Here is a 16,104-nt window from a genome sequence, read left to right on the forward strand (position 1 = left end):
AAAGCTTTCTACACATTCACAGTGCATAAACTATTAACCCGTTCAGCATATGAGGAATTCTATTATTTGCAAATACACATCCATTAGCAACTGAAACAGCAGCAACAACCTGTCTCTGTCTCCAACTCTTTACCTTAAACTCTATCCTTAATGTGCTGTACTGTACGGTCACTGCTGTAAGAATGTGGGTTGAAAATGGTGTTCAGAGGCTCAAAACAGTTAAATACTTCCAAGCCTTTGCTGCTGTTCTGAAAAATACCCTTATTTTGGCCTCTGAGGCTGACTGGCGGCAGATGCAGCCTGACTAAAGGTTAAGTTGGAACCTTGAAGCTGTCGACATCATTATCTCTTATCTTTCTTTTGTGACTGTGGCTGTGCCTACTAAAAATTCATTATTTGGTGAAACATAATCAAATATAATCCTCTTTTATTACTCTTCAGTCTTAAATTTTGCTAGATTGAAGTTTAAAATTAAGTTTTCTAGTATACACTGCTATTACATTTTTTATTTCTCCTTTGTTCGAACCAGAGAACATTTTCAGTTAAGGTTTTATTTACAGTTCGAGCTCTTGGAGTAATAGACTTATGACCCGTTTTCAGTCACAGGGTCACAATTAGTGTTCTGTCCGTTCTCGTTTAGGTTGCTAGTGTTTAAACCTTATTTAATTGGTGGCAGTGGAGGGCCAAGTGAGTCCCATGTTGCTGGCTGGCTAAGTGTACAGCAGGTGGCCCAACAAGTTACTGATCACCTGCTCCTCTTAAAGGCAGCCTGTCTGTCTTAAAAGGTAAACTGTATTCTTGGAAGGAGGTTGCTGCTAACTGCAAATAGGAGCTGCACAAATGGAGCATTAGGGAAGTGAGAGAGCTCCGAAGTTCAACTATACAGTGCTGGAAGCCATATTGATGGAGATTGACAGGAGAAGTGAAAGGGTTAATAGTCATACAAGTTTAAAAATCTCACATGCTGAAAAACAAAGGTCTTCTTATAAGAATCTTCACAGACAGACACCAAGGCCATTAGTCTGGCAAAGCACATAAAGCACACATCTGTAACTGGAGAATGGGAGTGATCCACAGAAACGAGCTGTACTATGAAGTTTTCATGCTGATTTGATATTATAATGAAGCAAGCGTAAAGGGATGGTGATTGGTTTATGCTAATTACTTGTAATCGATTTTGAAAACTTTAATTGCCTTTGTATCTTGGAATACGTCACTCTGGCTCGGTACAGGGATGTGAACTATAGCTTCCCAGCATCCTTGCTATAGCTTGATTTAAAACAGCTATTTAAGAGAACTCTGTGACTTGTCTGGTTACTCAAAGGGTAAAGTTGTGATCAATTAAAAGGCTGACAGCAAAGCCACAACAAAAGGATCATGTTTCTGTCTGGGGACAACAGGCCTTCAAAGCTCCAAACCTTCAAAAGGAGATGGCTGGAACCGAGCCTGTAGCATCTGCTGAATGCATTCAGAATGATGTTATATCATTTTATATCGTTGCCTTCTGCCCCTTCACAACTTCCATTTCACCCTCAGCCTTCTACCTGGCATGATGTGAAGGTTGCAGGTGGTGTGACCTTAGACCTCTTCCATTACACTCCAGTTCCCTTCCCTTCTGAATTTTGCTTTTAAATACTCAAAGACTGCCACGTAGCTGCCCAGTCTGAGCAGTCCAAGGAGGAAGAGAGTGTGCAACTGATAAAAGAAGCACCAACACATGATCTAACACCAGTAGCTACCAGCTGGCACTGCATGAAAGTTAAAGGCTGCACATTGGTGAGTCACTGGGCAGGAATAGGCTCCATAGGGCAGCACGGTGGCATAGTGGTTAGCACTGCGACCTCGAGTCACCGTCTGTGTGGAGTCTGCACCTTCTCCCTGTGTCTGTGTGGGTTTCCTCCAAGTGCTCCGGTTTCCTCCCACAGTCTGAAAGGCGTGCTGGTTATGCACATTGACCATGCTAAACTCTCCCTCAATGTACCCGAACAAATGCCGGAGTGTGGCGACTAGGGGATTTTCACAGTAACTTCATTGCAGTGTTAATGTAGGTCTATTTGTGACACTAATAAGTAAACTAACTAACTTTAAAAAAACATCCCGGTCAAAGGGGAAAGGATAGTTCATGTGCTAACTGGTAGCTACTGGTAAGGTGAGTAAGTTAGGGTGAGTAAGCTATGGGGGAAAAGGAGGTAAACTATGGGCAATGGTACTTGGTCCCCAGTTATGCTGGTCTTTGTTGAGTTATGTGGAACACTCCTTGTTCCAGTCCTACACAAGTCCGCTCCTGCAATTCTTTTTCCGTTACATTGATGACTGTATTGGTGCCACTTCATGCTCTTGTACGTACCTAGAAATATGTACCAATTTTACTTCCAATTTCCATCCCTCTCTCACATTCACATGGTCCATCTCCAACACTTCCCTTCCTTTCCTTGACCTTTCTGTCTCCATTTCTGGTGATAGATTGATCACCAATATTCATTACAAATTCACAGACTCCCACAGCTACCTCGACTACAGCTCTTCATACCCTGCTTCCTGTAAGTACTCCACCCCTTCTCCCAGTTTCTCCACCTCCATCGCATCTGTTCTAATGATGTCACCTTCAGAATTGGTGCTTCTCACATGTCTACGTCTTTCCTTAACTGAGGATTCTCTCCGACCTGTGGTTAACAGGGCACTCAACCAGCTTTGACCCATTTCCTGTGTGTATGCCCTCGCCCCTTCCCCTCCCTCTCAGAACCATGATAGGGTCCTCCCCTTGTCCTCACTTTTCACCCCACTCGCTGCTACATTCAAAGGATCATCCTCTGCCATTTCTGCATGATGCTGCCAAGAAACACATCTTCCCCTCGCCACACACCCCCCGCTCTCTCCTCCCCCCCCCCCCCCCCCCCCCACACACACACACACACACACACACAGGGACTGCTCCCTCTGTGACGTCCTGGTCCACTCTTCCATCACACCGAACTCCTCATCCCCTTTCCATGGCACCTTCCATTACGTCCGCAGAAGGTGTAACAACTGTCCATTTATCTCCTCGCCATTCAAGACCCCAAATACTCCTTTCATGTTAAGCAGAGTTTTACTCACACTTCTTTCAATTTGCATCCGCTGCTCCCAATGCGGTCGCCTTTACACTGTGGAGACTAAATACAGACTGGGTGATTGCTTTACAGAACACCTTCGCTTAGTCTGCAAGAATGATCCCAGTCTTCCTGTTGTTTGCCATTTTGACTCAGCACTTTGCTTCTACGCCCACAACTCTGTCCTTGGCCTGCTGCAATGTTCCAGTGAAACTCAACACAAACTGGAGGAGCAGCATTTCATCTTCCGATTAGGCATGTTACAGTCCTCAGGACTCAACACTGAGTTCAACAACTTTAGATTTTTGCCATTCTCCTCCATCTTGACCCTCCGCCCTCTTTTTTTAAATATCCCATACATGTATACATGGTGGCACAGTGGTTAGCACTACTGCCTCATAGCGCCAGAGACCTGGGTTCGATTCCCAGCTTGGTCACTGTCTGTGCAGAGTTTGCACATTCTCCCCATGTCTGCGTGGGTTTCCTCCAGGTGCTCCGGTTTCCTCCCACAGTCTGAAAGATGTGCTAGTTAGGTGCATTGACCCGAACAGGCGCCGTAGTGTGGCGACTAGGGGAATTTCACAGTAACTTCATTGCAGTGCTAATGTAAGCCTGACTGATTAATAAATAAACTTTACTTTAAACTTTTCAGTGCTTTAAACTCCTTCCCCCTCCACACTGGCCATGTGTCTTTTGCTCTTAAAGCTGCTGCTTCTTGTTGCAGTTTCTACAGTTCTAACACACCCTCCCTCCCTTAAGTTCTGGCGAAGAATCAAAAGACTTTTTCTCTCCTAAAAGGTGCTGGCAGACCTGCTGAGTTTTTCCAGCATTCTCTTTTTTCCAGCTACTTTTTTTCTTTCTAATGAGGCAATTCACATTGATTGCTTACAGAAATACTTAAGGGAGCAGTTACAGACAGTAGCAGCAGCTGTAAAACCAGCTGCCCATTTACCTGCTCTCTCCTCACCCTCCAAGGCCCCAAACACTTTTTCCAGGTGAAACAACAATTTACTTGTATTTCTTTCAATTTAGTTGACTGTAGAACAAAGAACAGTACAGCACAGGAAACAGGCCCTTCGGCCCTCCAAGCCTGTGCCGCTCCTTGGTCCAACTAGACCAATCGTTTGTATCCCTCCATTCCCAGGCTGCTCATGTGACTGTCCAGGTAAGTCTTAAACGATGTCAGCGTGCCTGCCTCCACCACCCTACTTGGCAGCGCATTCCAGGCCCCCACCACCCTCTGTGTAAAAAACATCCCTCTGATGTCTGAGTTATACTTTGCCCCTCTCAGCTTGAGCCCGTGACCCCTCGTGATCGTCACCTCCGACCTGGGAAAAAGCTTCCCACTGTTCACCCTATCTATACCCTTCATAATCTTGTATACCTCTATTAGATCTCCCCTCATTCTCCGTCTTTCCAAGGAGAACAACCCAGTCTACCCAATCTCTCCTCATAGCTAAGACCCTCCATACCAGGCAACATCCTGATATTCGCTGCTCACAATATAATTTCCCTCATGTTAGGGTGAACAAACACAGATTGGGTGATTGGTTTCTGGAACAGCACCTCATCTCCCAATTTACAATCTTCTGACCTCAACACCAAGGTCAACAAATTTTTTTTTACCATGTGCCAATGTAAACCTTGTTTTACGTGTTTTTGCTTTTGGATAGATTCATTATTCTGACACTGACTCACTCTGGGTAAATGCTTTGTCTCTTTACTATAATAATACTCCCTTTGATTTTGGTTCCATGACATCTTTGTCATTTGATCCCTCCCACCCTAAACCCTATCCCAAACATTCCCATTTTCTCTTCCTCCCCTCCCCCTCTCAATGGCATAAAACCTGTCAAATTTCTACCTTCAGTTCCAAAAAAGAGACGCACAACTTGAAATGTTAACTCTTTCCCTCTCCACAGATGTTGCCAGACCTGCTTGGTATATCCAGCACTTCCTTGTTATTTCAGATTTCCAGCATCTGCTGTATTTTGCTTTTATTTACATGCATAAGCGGGTTGACAGTGAACGTACCTGAGGGACTAGAAATATTAACAATTCTTCCTTTTGATCGACGAATCAGGGGTAAAAATGTTTTAGTAACTTCAACTGCTCCAAAGAAATTGACTTCCATACATCGTTTATAAGCATCTGTTGGGATGATTTCTGCGTCACCAATGTGGACCATGATGCCAGCATTATTAACTAATGCAAAGAGTCCTAGAAAAAGAGAAACATAATTCACTTTTGCAAAGATTTTCCACAGATATTAAGAACACCCAATTAAAAAATATATAAAATAAAAATTTAAATATCATAGAAGATAGAATCATAGAAACCCTACAGTGCAGAAGGAGGCCATTCGGCCCATCGAGTCTGCACCGACCACAATCCCACCCAGGCCCTACCCCCACATATTTTACCCGCTAATCCCTCTAACCTACGCATCCCAGGACTCTAAGGGGCAATTTTTTTAACCTCGCCAATCAACCTAACCCGCACATCTTTGGACTGTGGGAGGAAACCGGAGCACCCGGAGGAAACCCACGCAGACACGAGGAGAATGTGCAAACTCCACACAGACAGTGACCCGAGCTGGGAATCGAACCCGGGACCCTGGAGCTGTGAAGCAGCAGTGCTAACCACTGTGCTACCGTGCCGCCCATATGATCCTTTTTAAGTTACATGATTCTTTAAAAGCATTTTCTTTTTGAAAAAGTGAAGTTTATTCCAAGCCTTCAGCATGTTATGCTAAGTAGGTTCAAAATCGACCATTTCAAATGCATCCCATGTACTTATTATGATGAGATCCTTTACTATATTATTATGAGAGCACACGGTGTCATCGGTTAGCGCCAGGGACGTGGGTTTGATTCCCGGCTTGAGTCACAGTCTGTGTGCAGCCTGCATGTTCTCCCTGTCTCTGCATAGGTTTCCACCGGGTGCTCCAGTTTCCTCCCACAGTCTGAAAAGATGTGCTGGTTAGGTGTATTGACCATGCTAAATTCTCCCTCAGTGTATCCGAAGAGGCGCCAGAGTGTGGCGACTTGGGGATTTTCACAGTGACTTCATTGCAGTGTTAATGTGAGCCTACTTGTGACACCAATAAATAGATTTTAAAGTTACAGAACTGTGTTTCATAGCAGCAGTGATAGTTTTACCATGAACCTTGCCAGCACAAAATATCTATAAGGTTTAAAAAGGAAAGATACTCATGTGTCATCCTGTACCATTAAAACAGAGGTTAGCTATCTAGAGTACTCCATTTCTTCACTAATCAATGTTGTTCAGGCCAGATTAAGAGGAGCCAAAACAGATAAATGCTGCAAGATAACTGACCCACAAATGGTTTATATTTAATTACAATCCATTTTCCAATAAATTTTCACCCTCTCTCCTTCTTGACGTGACTTCCATTTAATTGTCATCGGATTTATTTTGATTTTTCTCTCAGTATCATACAATCATAGAAACCCTACGGTGCAGAAGGAGGCCACTCGGCCCATCGAGTCTGCACAGACAACAATCCCATCCAGACCCTATCCCAGTAATCCCACATATTTATCCCGCTAATCCCTCTAATTTACGCATCCTGGGACACTAAGGAGCAATTTAGCATGGCCAATGCACCTAACCTGAACATTGTTGGATTGTGGGAGGAAACCGGAGCACCGGGAGGAAATCCACGCAGACACGGAGAGAATGTGCAAACTCCACACAGAAAAATCAAAATAAATCCGATGACAATTAAATGGAAGTCACGTCAAGAAGGAGAGAGGGTGAAAATTTATTGGAAAATGGATTGTAGTTAAATATAAACCAAGTCGAGAATCAAACCCAGGGCCCTGGAGTTGTGAGGCAGCAGTGCTAACCACCGTGCCGCTCAGTACTGTATCAGATTTGATAGGGAGATTTTGTGATGCAATGAGTGACATCACTGCCTCTGATTCATGTCCTGCTCCATGACTTGATGGCCAAAGGAATGTGCGTTCATAATGCTGTCAAGTAGTTTGTGTAACAACTTGCCAATCCTTCCAACACATGCCAATATCAAGAAGTAACAATCGGATTCCTCTTTAGGCATGTGGCGGAAAGAAATTGGAGCCTCTACCATCACTGTCTATAGTTCCAGGCTAGCACATACTTGTCAAAGCGTACACTGCCAAACCAGCTTGGATTCCTTGTGGTGGGTGCGGCACTCAGTTGATTGGTCAAAGAGTTGATTCCTGTTCTGGCTGGGACAGATTTGGGACTTCCTCCTTGCCTCCCTGTGCTGTAGGTCAGACCTGCCTTTGGGCAGAGAACTCAAAAAGATCAGATTTGATGCAGTATTTAAACACAGCATTATGACAGGAATGCCCAATGTTAGGTAACTTGAACAAAAATGATTAAAACTGTTTTGGCATGACAGAAGCAAATGTTAACCATGCATCAATTATCATAGAATCATTGAAGTGTAGAATAGTTGCAGGAGAGAAAGAAGATGTTGGCCTGTTGTGTCACTGCCAGCTCACCACAGAAGCAACTCAGCAAGTCCCACTTCCCCTTTCCCTGTAGCCCTGCAAAATTTATTCTTGCTTATCCAGATCCCTTTTAAAAGCCAGGTTTGAATCTGCTTCCAACACACTCTCAAGTGGTACACTCCAGAGCTTAACCACTTGTTGCATGAATAAATTTTCCCTCATGTCATTATTGCTTCTTTTGCCATTCATCTCATATCAAGGTTTGGAGTTCTCAACTCTTCTGCCAATGGGAATAGTTTCTCCCTATATATTCTATCCAGATCCTTGAGGATTTTGAATGCCTCTATCAAAAACTTCCCTCAATTTTTCTTGATGTGGAGATGCTGGCGTTGGACTGGGGTGGGCACAGTAAGAAGTTTCACAACACCAGGTTAAAGTCCAACAGGTTTATTTAGTATCATGAGCTTTCGGAGCACTGCCCCTTCATCAGGTGAGTGGAGAGTTGGGTTCACAAACAGGGCATATATAGACAAAGACTCAATTGCAAGATAATGGTTGGAATGCGAGTCTTTACAGGTACAGACAATGTGAGTGGCAAAAGGGATAATCACAGGTTAAAGAGGTATGAATTGTCTCAAGCCATGACAGTTAGTAGGATTTTGCAAGCCCAGGCCAAATGGTGAGGGTTACATGTGGTGTGACATTAACCCAAGATCCCAGTTGAGGCCGTCCTCATGCGTGCGGAACTTGGCTACCAGTTTTTGCTCAGTGATTCTGCATTGTCGTGTGTCTTGAAGGCCACCTTGGAGAACGCTTGCCTGAAGATTGGAGACTGAATGCCCTTGACTGCTGAAGTGTTCCCCGACAGGAAGGGAATAGTCCTGTCTGGCGATTGTCGAGGAGTGTCCATTCATCCATTGTCGTAGCGCCTGCATGGGTCTCGCTGATGTACCATACCTCGAGGCATCCTTTCCTGCAGTGTATGAGGTAGACAACATTGGCCCAGTCGCATGAGTTCGTACTATGTACCTGGTGGGTGGTGTTCTCACATGTGATGATGGCATCCATGTCAATGATTCAGCACGTTTTGCAGAGGTTGCCATGGCAAGGTTGTGTGGTGTTGTGGTCGCTGTTCTCCTGAAGGCTGGATAGTTTGCTGCGAACAATGGTCTGTTTGAGGTTGCACGGTTGTTTGAAGGCAAGTAATGGGGTGTGGGGATGGCCTTGGCGAGATATTCGTCTTCATTGGTGACATGTTGAAGGCTCCAAAGAAGATGTCGTAGCTTCTCCGCTTCGGGAAAGTACTGGACGACGAAGGGTACTCTGTCGGTCGTGTTCCGTGTTGTCTTCTGAGGAAGGGGGTGCGGTTTTTTGCTGTGGCATGTCGGAACTGTCGATCGATGAGTCGAGCGCCATATCCTGTTCTTACAAGGGCGTCTGTCAGTGTCTGTTGCGTTCCTCCTCATCCGAGCAGATCCTGTGTATTCGCAGGGCTTGTCCATAGAGGATGGCTTCTTTAACGTGTTTTCAATTTTTCTTCTCTGGCGAGAACAACCCCAGTTTCTCTAATCTATCCAGTTAATTGAAGTCCATCATCCCTGGAACTATTCTTATAAATCTTTTCTACACTCTCTCTCTAATCCTTCCTGAAGTTTGCTGCTCAGAATTTCTGAATAGGAGAGGCAGTGGCATCGTGGTATTGTCACTGGACTAGAAATCCAGAGACCCAGAGCTCTGGGGACCTGGGTTCAAATTTCACCACGGCAGATGGTGAAATTGGAATTTCAATAAAAATCTGGAATTAAAAAGTCTAATGATAACTGAAACCATTATCGATTGCTGTAAAAACCCATCTGGCTCACTGTGGTCCTTTAGGGAAGGAAATCTGCTGTCCTTACCTGGTCTGGCTTATATGTGACTCCAGGTCCACAGCAATGTGGTTCACTCTTAACTGCCACTCAGTTGAGAGCAATTAGGGATTAGGCAACAAATGTTGGCCTTGCTAGCGATGGTTTTAAGGGCACAAAACTGCAGATGAGGCTGAACCAGTGTTTAATATGGTTTCTTGCTTTTGTATTATATTGCTCTATTTACAAAGTCCAGTATCGCATGTGCCTGTTCCCAGTCAGCCCCACTCCTACTACTACTACTCTTATCTACTATTTATATACCTCGCAAAGGTGTTCGGATTCACTTTCATGTCAGTGGCCAGTCTCTTCTCATGCCCTCTCTTTACCTCTCCTATTTCCTTTCTCACTTGCCCTCTGAATTTTCAATGTTCACCTTGATTCCCAATTGCACTATCAACCTGACGTCTGTCACACATTTTCAGCTTCATCTTACTCTCAACATCCAGGGAGCTCCAGCGTCGCTCATCTTACCTTTCCTCATTGTCGTTGCAATGTACCACTATTATGCTGCATCAGATCTAGTGTCAACTTGGTGAGTACAACTTTGAAAAAGACAAACCCATATTTTCAATGACTGAAGTGCATAAGATTGGGCATGAAAACTCACCCAAAAAACAGATCAGGAACTCTCCCATTTTCATGCTAGCTGGATATTTAGAATCATTCTCATAAAATGCTATCCATATTCCAGTGATATGGTTGGGAATGGGGGTCAGGAATGACAAAAAGTTAAGACTTTTCCAATTTGCAGTGCTTTCCTGACCTGCATTATTTTTGTGAGACCTTTTTGCAGGTTGGAAAGGCCTTGGACATGACCCTGCCTGTACTACTTTGAAGATTGGGGTCACCATTGTGGGCCTTACAGGAAGTTTGAATATAGAATTTGGAACAACTACAGGAAGTTTGTTGAGGAGTTGGAAACATTCTGACAGGTAAATGTTTTGACAACTTTTAAATGTCACTATTGGATGTTGTATTTTAATGCAGTGGTATTTTAACAGCAGTGATTCATCATAGAGCTGTGACCTGAACAGGTACGTTGACCATTACATCAACGAACATTGTGTTAGTCTTGAGATACATCGGAGTACAAAAGGGCTCTTATGCATTCAACCCAAACAAAACACTATTTTGTATCTCTATATAGCTTAGGCAAAAAGACCACCTGCTCTTTTTCTCGGTTTTAATAGACTCTGTGTACACTTCCAAGGGTGTGCTGAGGCCATTATGAATGTATGGTTGAGTTTCAAAAGTTCCAGAGCCATTTATCTCAGCAGGGATCTGTGTTCACATTTCAATTGAAAGTTTTAAAGAGATTATTAAAGATTTATCTGTCTTTGATGTAGTGAATGAGGGGATTTCTTTGAATAGGCTTTCACGAATGAGAGATTTTCCGGTTTGACATATCCCTATTAGATTATTACAAGTTTATTTGCTAAAGTCCATTTCAAAGACAACCTGAGGTCTATTCATAGTGAATACTAGGTGGGTGACAATGGAGGACACGTGGCATAGAGGTATCAAGGGGTGTTTCAGGGGGTTGAGGGGTGAGGTTTAGGGGACATGCAAGCAATGTTGAGATGGTCCCCGAGACCCAAAAAGGTCCTTCTAATCAGCCAACCTCCTGAATAATAGCTTGTAAAACCCGACGACACCTCCTGTTCACAACTCGTGGAGATAAAACTATGGCAGGAATTAATTTCAGAGGCAGGCTCAGGTTTCAGAAGTCAAGAACTGGCTCCACTCACATTTCCCCAGCCCAAGACGAGGGTCTGGGCCATTAGGTCAACCAAAAGATTGGCCAGAGATAGGTTTTAAGGACAAAAATGAAGTAGAGAGGTGTAGAGTTGGAATTCCTGAGCTTAGGGCAAATGACAGTGTGGCCACCAATGGTGAAGCGATTAAAATCATCGATCTTAGAATCTTAGAAACCCTACAGCACAGAAAGAGGCCATTCGGCCCATCGAGTCTACACCGACCACAATCCCACCCAGGGCCTACCCCCATATCCCTACATATTTACCCACTAATCCGTCTAACCTAGACATCCCAGGACACTAAGGGCAATTTTAGCATGGCCAATCAACCTAATCCGCACATCTTTGGACTGTGGGAGGAAACCGGAGCACCCGGAGGAAACCCACGCAGACACGAGGGGAATGTGCAAACTCCACACAGACAGTGACCCAAGCCGGGAATCGAACCCAGGTCCCTGGATCTGTGAAGCAGCAGTGCTAACCACTGTGCTACCGTGCCGCCCAAGATGCTCAAGAAAAATCGAGAAAATTAGATGAGGGTTGTGGGGGCTGAAGAAAATACAGAGATAGGGAGATGCAAGGCTATGGGAGAATTTGAAAACAAGGATGAGAATTTTAAAATCAACCATACCTTGATTGGGAATACAGTGAGACCAGGGATGTTAGGTGAACTGGACACCAGCAGCAAGTTTATGAATGACCTCAGGTTTACGGAGGGTAGAATGTGGTAGACCAGATCAGGAGTGTGTTGGAATAGTCAAGCCTAGTGGTAATGAAGGCACGAATGAGGATTTTAACAGATGAGCAGAGGCTGGGAGTGAAGTTATGGAGGTGGAAATAGGCAGTCTTAATGATGACTCAAATTTGTGGTTGTAACCTCATTTTGGGGTCAAAATTGATACCAAGGTTATGATTTAACTGGACTGTTGTCAGAGAGAGGATAGAATGGTTAGCCAGGGAACAGAGACTGGAACAGCAACTGAAAACAATGGATTTTGTAAAATGGTACTTTGGTTTCTATATTTTATCTTGGGGGGGTCTTTATGCACAAAAATAATGTTAATAATTGTATTAATTTGTGGAATAATAAATGTATTCATTTGTGGAACAGAACCCTGCCCCTTATTATAAATGAAACTACAAAGGGCCGTTTGCTCTTAAACTGTTCGGCCTGTGGAGTCCGTCATCATTAAAGATGCTGTTAAAATGGCATTACGGTTTGAAGTGAAGGATCTCACTATGGTTTTCCTATTATAGTTGCTGAGAAAATGCAATACACTTTCAAGAAGATTTCTATGCAAACCAAGAACTGAAACCCAAATCTCATTCAGCAGGAGAGAGGATGTTCTATTGAGTTTGGATTTATTATTAGTGATCCACTTGCTGGGCGTCCTTTTTTGTTGGATCTACTTTCCAATTTTACAGTAACTAGAAAATGACACTGCCAAACAGCTGGTCCTGGAGGTTGTCTGTCAGTAAAATACTAATAATTTGTGCCTTGTGCAACTGCCCTCCTGAGTCCTGTAATGGTGTTGGCAACTTGACAATGAAACCCAGTCCTATCAAGATTACCAAATACAAATTTTACGAACAACTATATGAGCCACAAATTAACTGTGATCCTTGGAAGTTCTTTCTTCTCAGCAGCTGTAATTTCAAAGTAAATGTAATATATGTCTTTTCATTCCCACGGGAATGTTCACTTCCATGTTATTTGGCTTCAATTATATGTTTCGGCAACCTTATAAATCTTCAGGTTTTCTAACGGGCATTTAGGAAACATTGTTAGTGTTTTATAAGCATGATTTTCAGAATGCAAACCAGGTTTCCTGAACATTTTCAGAAAGATACTAATGACAATTAGCCTAAGGCAGGCATGTTGGCTTAAATAAATAACCTTATTATAAAAAAAGCAGCAAAGTTAGCAGCTTCCAGTCCTCCTTGATTCTCATTAAAATATAATTGGACTGTGAAACCATGAAAGGTGTTTTTTAAAATAAACTTGCATAGCAAAATTTACCTGGCAAAAAGTATGATTTCCTCTACTGTAGCATGCTTCTTCATGGTACTTCACTTTGAAGGAATTCTCAAAATTATTTTACAGGTCAGGGCACTATTAATTCCAATAATAGTATATAGTGACGAATTAAGGCTAAAGTTTACATTTAACCTTAAGCAAGTTTATTCTCAGAACAGCTCAGCATTGTAACAGTCTCCTTCTTCTTCTCTATACCCAACTGTTCCAGCTAAAAGAGGTTGAGCCAATGATCATCACTTGTCTTTAACAATGCAATTGGCTGAAAAATGTATTTGTCAAAGGATGCAATTGCTGATACATTGACAGGTTTCCCTCTTTCCCTTAAATTAATGCTTTAGAAAATTCAGGAGATTTTTTTAACAAACGGAAATAAAGTAATGTGCTTTACCTTAACAGATTCGCTTTACCACATTTTTATATATATATATATATGCACATAACTACAAAGCAAAAAACCTTAGTTTTCCATTATAACATAAGATGCGCCTCCACCAAAACATTTGGCAATTTTGTGGAGCAGGCATTTCTTTTCGTTAAGCAGTCTGATGATTGGTGACTTGTATCAACCCAACATATCTTAGAGATCTCCCTTTTCTCAGCATTTCTTTTATGCTAGCCAGATCTATTAATAGCCTTATTTCAGCAACACTTATTACTGAGTGGATCTCTGAATGTTTTGCTTTTAACATGTGTTCTCGATAGTATACCTAATCCCCACAGGGATTAGTTATCAACATAGTTATCACTCTATGGACAAACCTTTCTGACTTTTCCCTTTGTATAGCATGTCTGCCTAAATATTGGATAAATAGACCTCATATCTATTGCTTCTACTAAAGCCTGTGCTTCAGCAGCTAAGCTGCTTTTCATGACCCTTTTGATTTTCTTTGCTCCCAAGCCAATGGGCTACATTTATCATTCTTTCCCACCAAGGATATCATAAAATCCGCTGTGCTGGAATATCCATCTGTAAGATTCGCGTGTCAAGGCTGGAAAACTGACCGTGTATTTTTCAAAATTTAATTTCTTTAATGCTTTGTTTGCTCTCAGAACTTCCAGTAGCACGTGCTGTAGCACGCTTCTTCATGGTAATCAGCAGCAAAACAGCTTCATTAGCATCAGTTCATGTCTGAATACATAACCAGTCAAACTGTCCAATTAATCTGTTTCTTCCTTGGCCGCTAGATCCTCTTTTTTGGGAGGATCTGACCCCCAACAATTTGCAAAGAATTCTTTGCATGTTCTACCCATGCCAGTATCATTTGAAATTGCTAATCTGGTGATCAGCCAATACTTTGTGTAATAGGTCTTTGCGTGTTTCTCTTGCGCAGATTGTTACTGAACGGGTTCTCAGCCACAGTGTGCATAACTCCGATGTTCAAATTTTCACATCTCGAAATTCCTCATTGGTGAATTCTTCATCATTATCCGTCAGGAATGTCGTTGGTGTTCCTAATCATTTCTCAATGATCTTATTGTCCTTACCAAGTATGACAATAGACATGCTAAATCTGGTTGCTGTGTCTACACCGTGTAAAATAAAAACACTCATCTTCATCCCATACTTATAAGACTTATTGTCACTGCATCATTACATTTCCTGGCTAGTGGCATGCTCACAATTGGGCACAGTGGTGTCTTTCTACATTTTATACAAATTTCACACTGAGCTGTGACTTGCTCAATAAGGTCATTGTATTCTTTAGCAAGCACTCCAGCATCTCATAAGCTTTTAGGTTTTGTGGTGCCGGATGTACAAACTGCCCATGCAGCTTCCAAGCAATTTTCTTTTTGTCCACCAAATTCTTATTCCCAGAAGTTAACAAGACTTACTGAATTATTTGATGAAAACATTTCTGGGTTCCTAAATCTCCAGCAGTAATGCCCCTAATGTAATAAAATGTAGATCCACAGTCTTCCTGAATATTATCGTTCTGTCATTCTTCGGGCCCTATTTTACCATTTTGATTCGAAGTGCTGGGCGGACTTGAAATTGGGAGTGTTTCAGATCTGACTTTTGGACCCGTCCTGAGGCGCCCCCATACGCACTCTGCCTGCAAAAATATCAATGCTTCCGAATCACACTGCACAAGCCTGTGGGCGGGGCTTAACCCACTCGAAACCCTGCAGACTCCGATCGGCGCCTCCAACTGCACATGCGCAGAAAAAATATGATAGAATGCTGCTCTCCTGCCGCATGCCTCCAAGGCCAGAAAATGCCTCCCCCCTGGCCCCCACAGACATTGCCACACTCCGCACAACATTACTGACCCTGTTATTCCCCGCCACCCAGACCAATCGTGGGCCCTTCCCTCCCCCCCCCCCCACCGATCTCGAAATTCAATGACCAAGTACACCCAAAAAATGGGCAGGAAAGTCTCCCATTTTTCTGCCCATTGGGCACTTAGTTTTTTGGGGGGAAAATCATCCCCTATATTCTGCACCCTCTCCTTTCCTTCTCCCCATGTACTCTATGAACGTTATGTTTAGTCTGTACAACACACAAGAAACAATATTTTTCACTGTATACCAATACATGTGACAATAACATATCAAAGATCTACCTCATCAAGAGACTCCAGGTAGCAGTTAAGCCAGTTCACCCCACACACTGCGAAAGTGCAACTGCTATCTAAGACTGCACAGTTGAATGAATCAGCCATCAAAATACTCATCACTGGATTCAAACTCTCAGTGACCAACACAATTCCTTCATGGCAGTCCCCATCATCATTACCTCGGAATTACCTGTTTCATGCGTTATTTCAAAAATCCGATTCGTTCGCTGTGGGCAAATACATCGCATAATGATATTTGGAATCACACCGATAACATCAATTAACCATT

General features: G+C 43.0%; 1 protein-coding gene across 1 annotated transcript in view; it reads right to left on the reverse strand.

Moving 5' to 3' along the window:
* LOC144492683 (11-beta-hydroxysteroid dehydrogenase type 2-like) overlaps positions 1 to 16,104 on the reverse strand; it is a 76,978-nt gene that overhangs the window by 43,978 nt on the left and 16,896 nt on the right. Inside the window, exon 3 of the mRNA XM_078210993.1 lies at positions 5,124 to 5,309. Coding sequence (XP_078067119.1) covers positions 5,124 to 5,309 — 186 coding nt within the window. The remainder of the gene's footprint in view (positions 1 to 5,123; positions 5,310 to 16,104) is intronic.

Source organism: Mustelus asterias, chromosome 4, assembly GCF_964213995.1.
Source record: "Mustelus asterias chromosome 4, sMusAst1.hap1.1, whole genome shotgun sequence".
Lineage (NCBI taxonomy): Eukaryota > Metazoa > Chordata > Chondrichthyes > Carcharhiniformes > Triakidae > Mustelus > Mustelus asterias.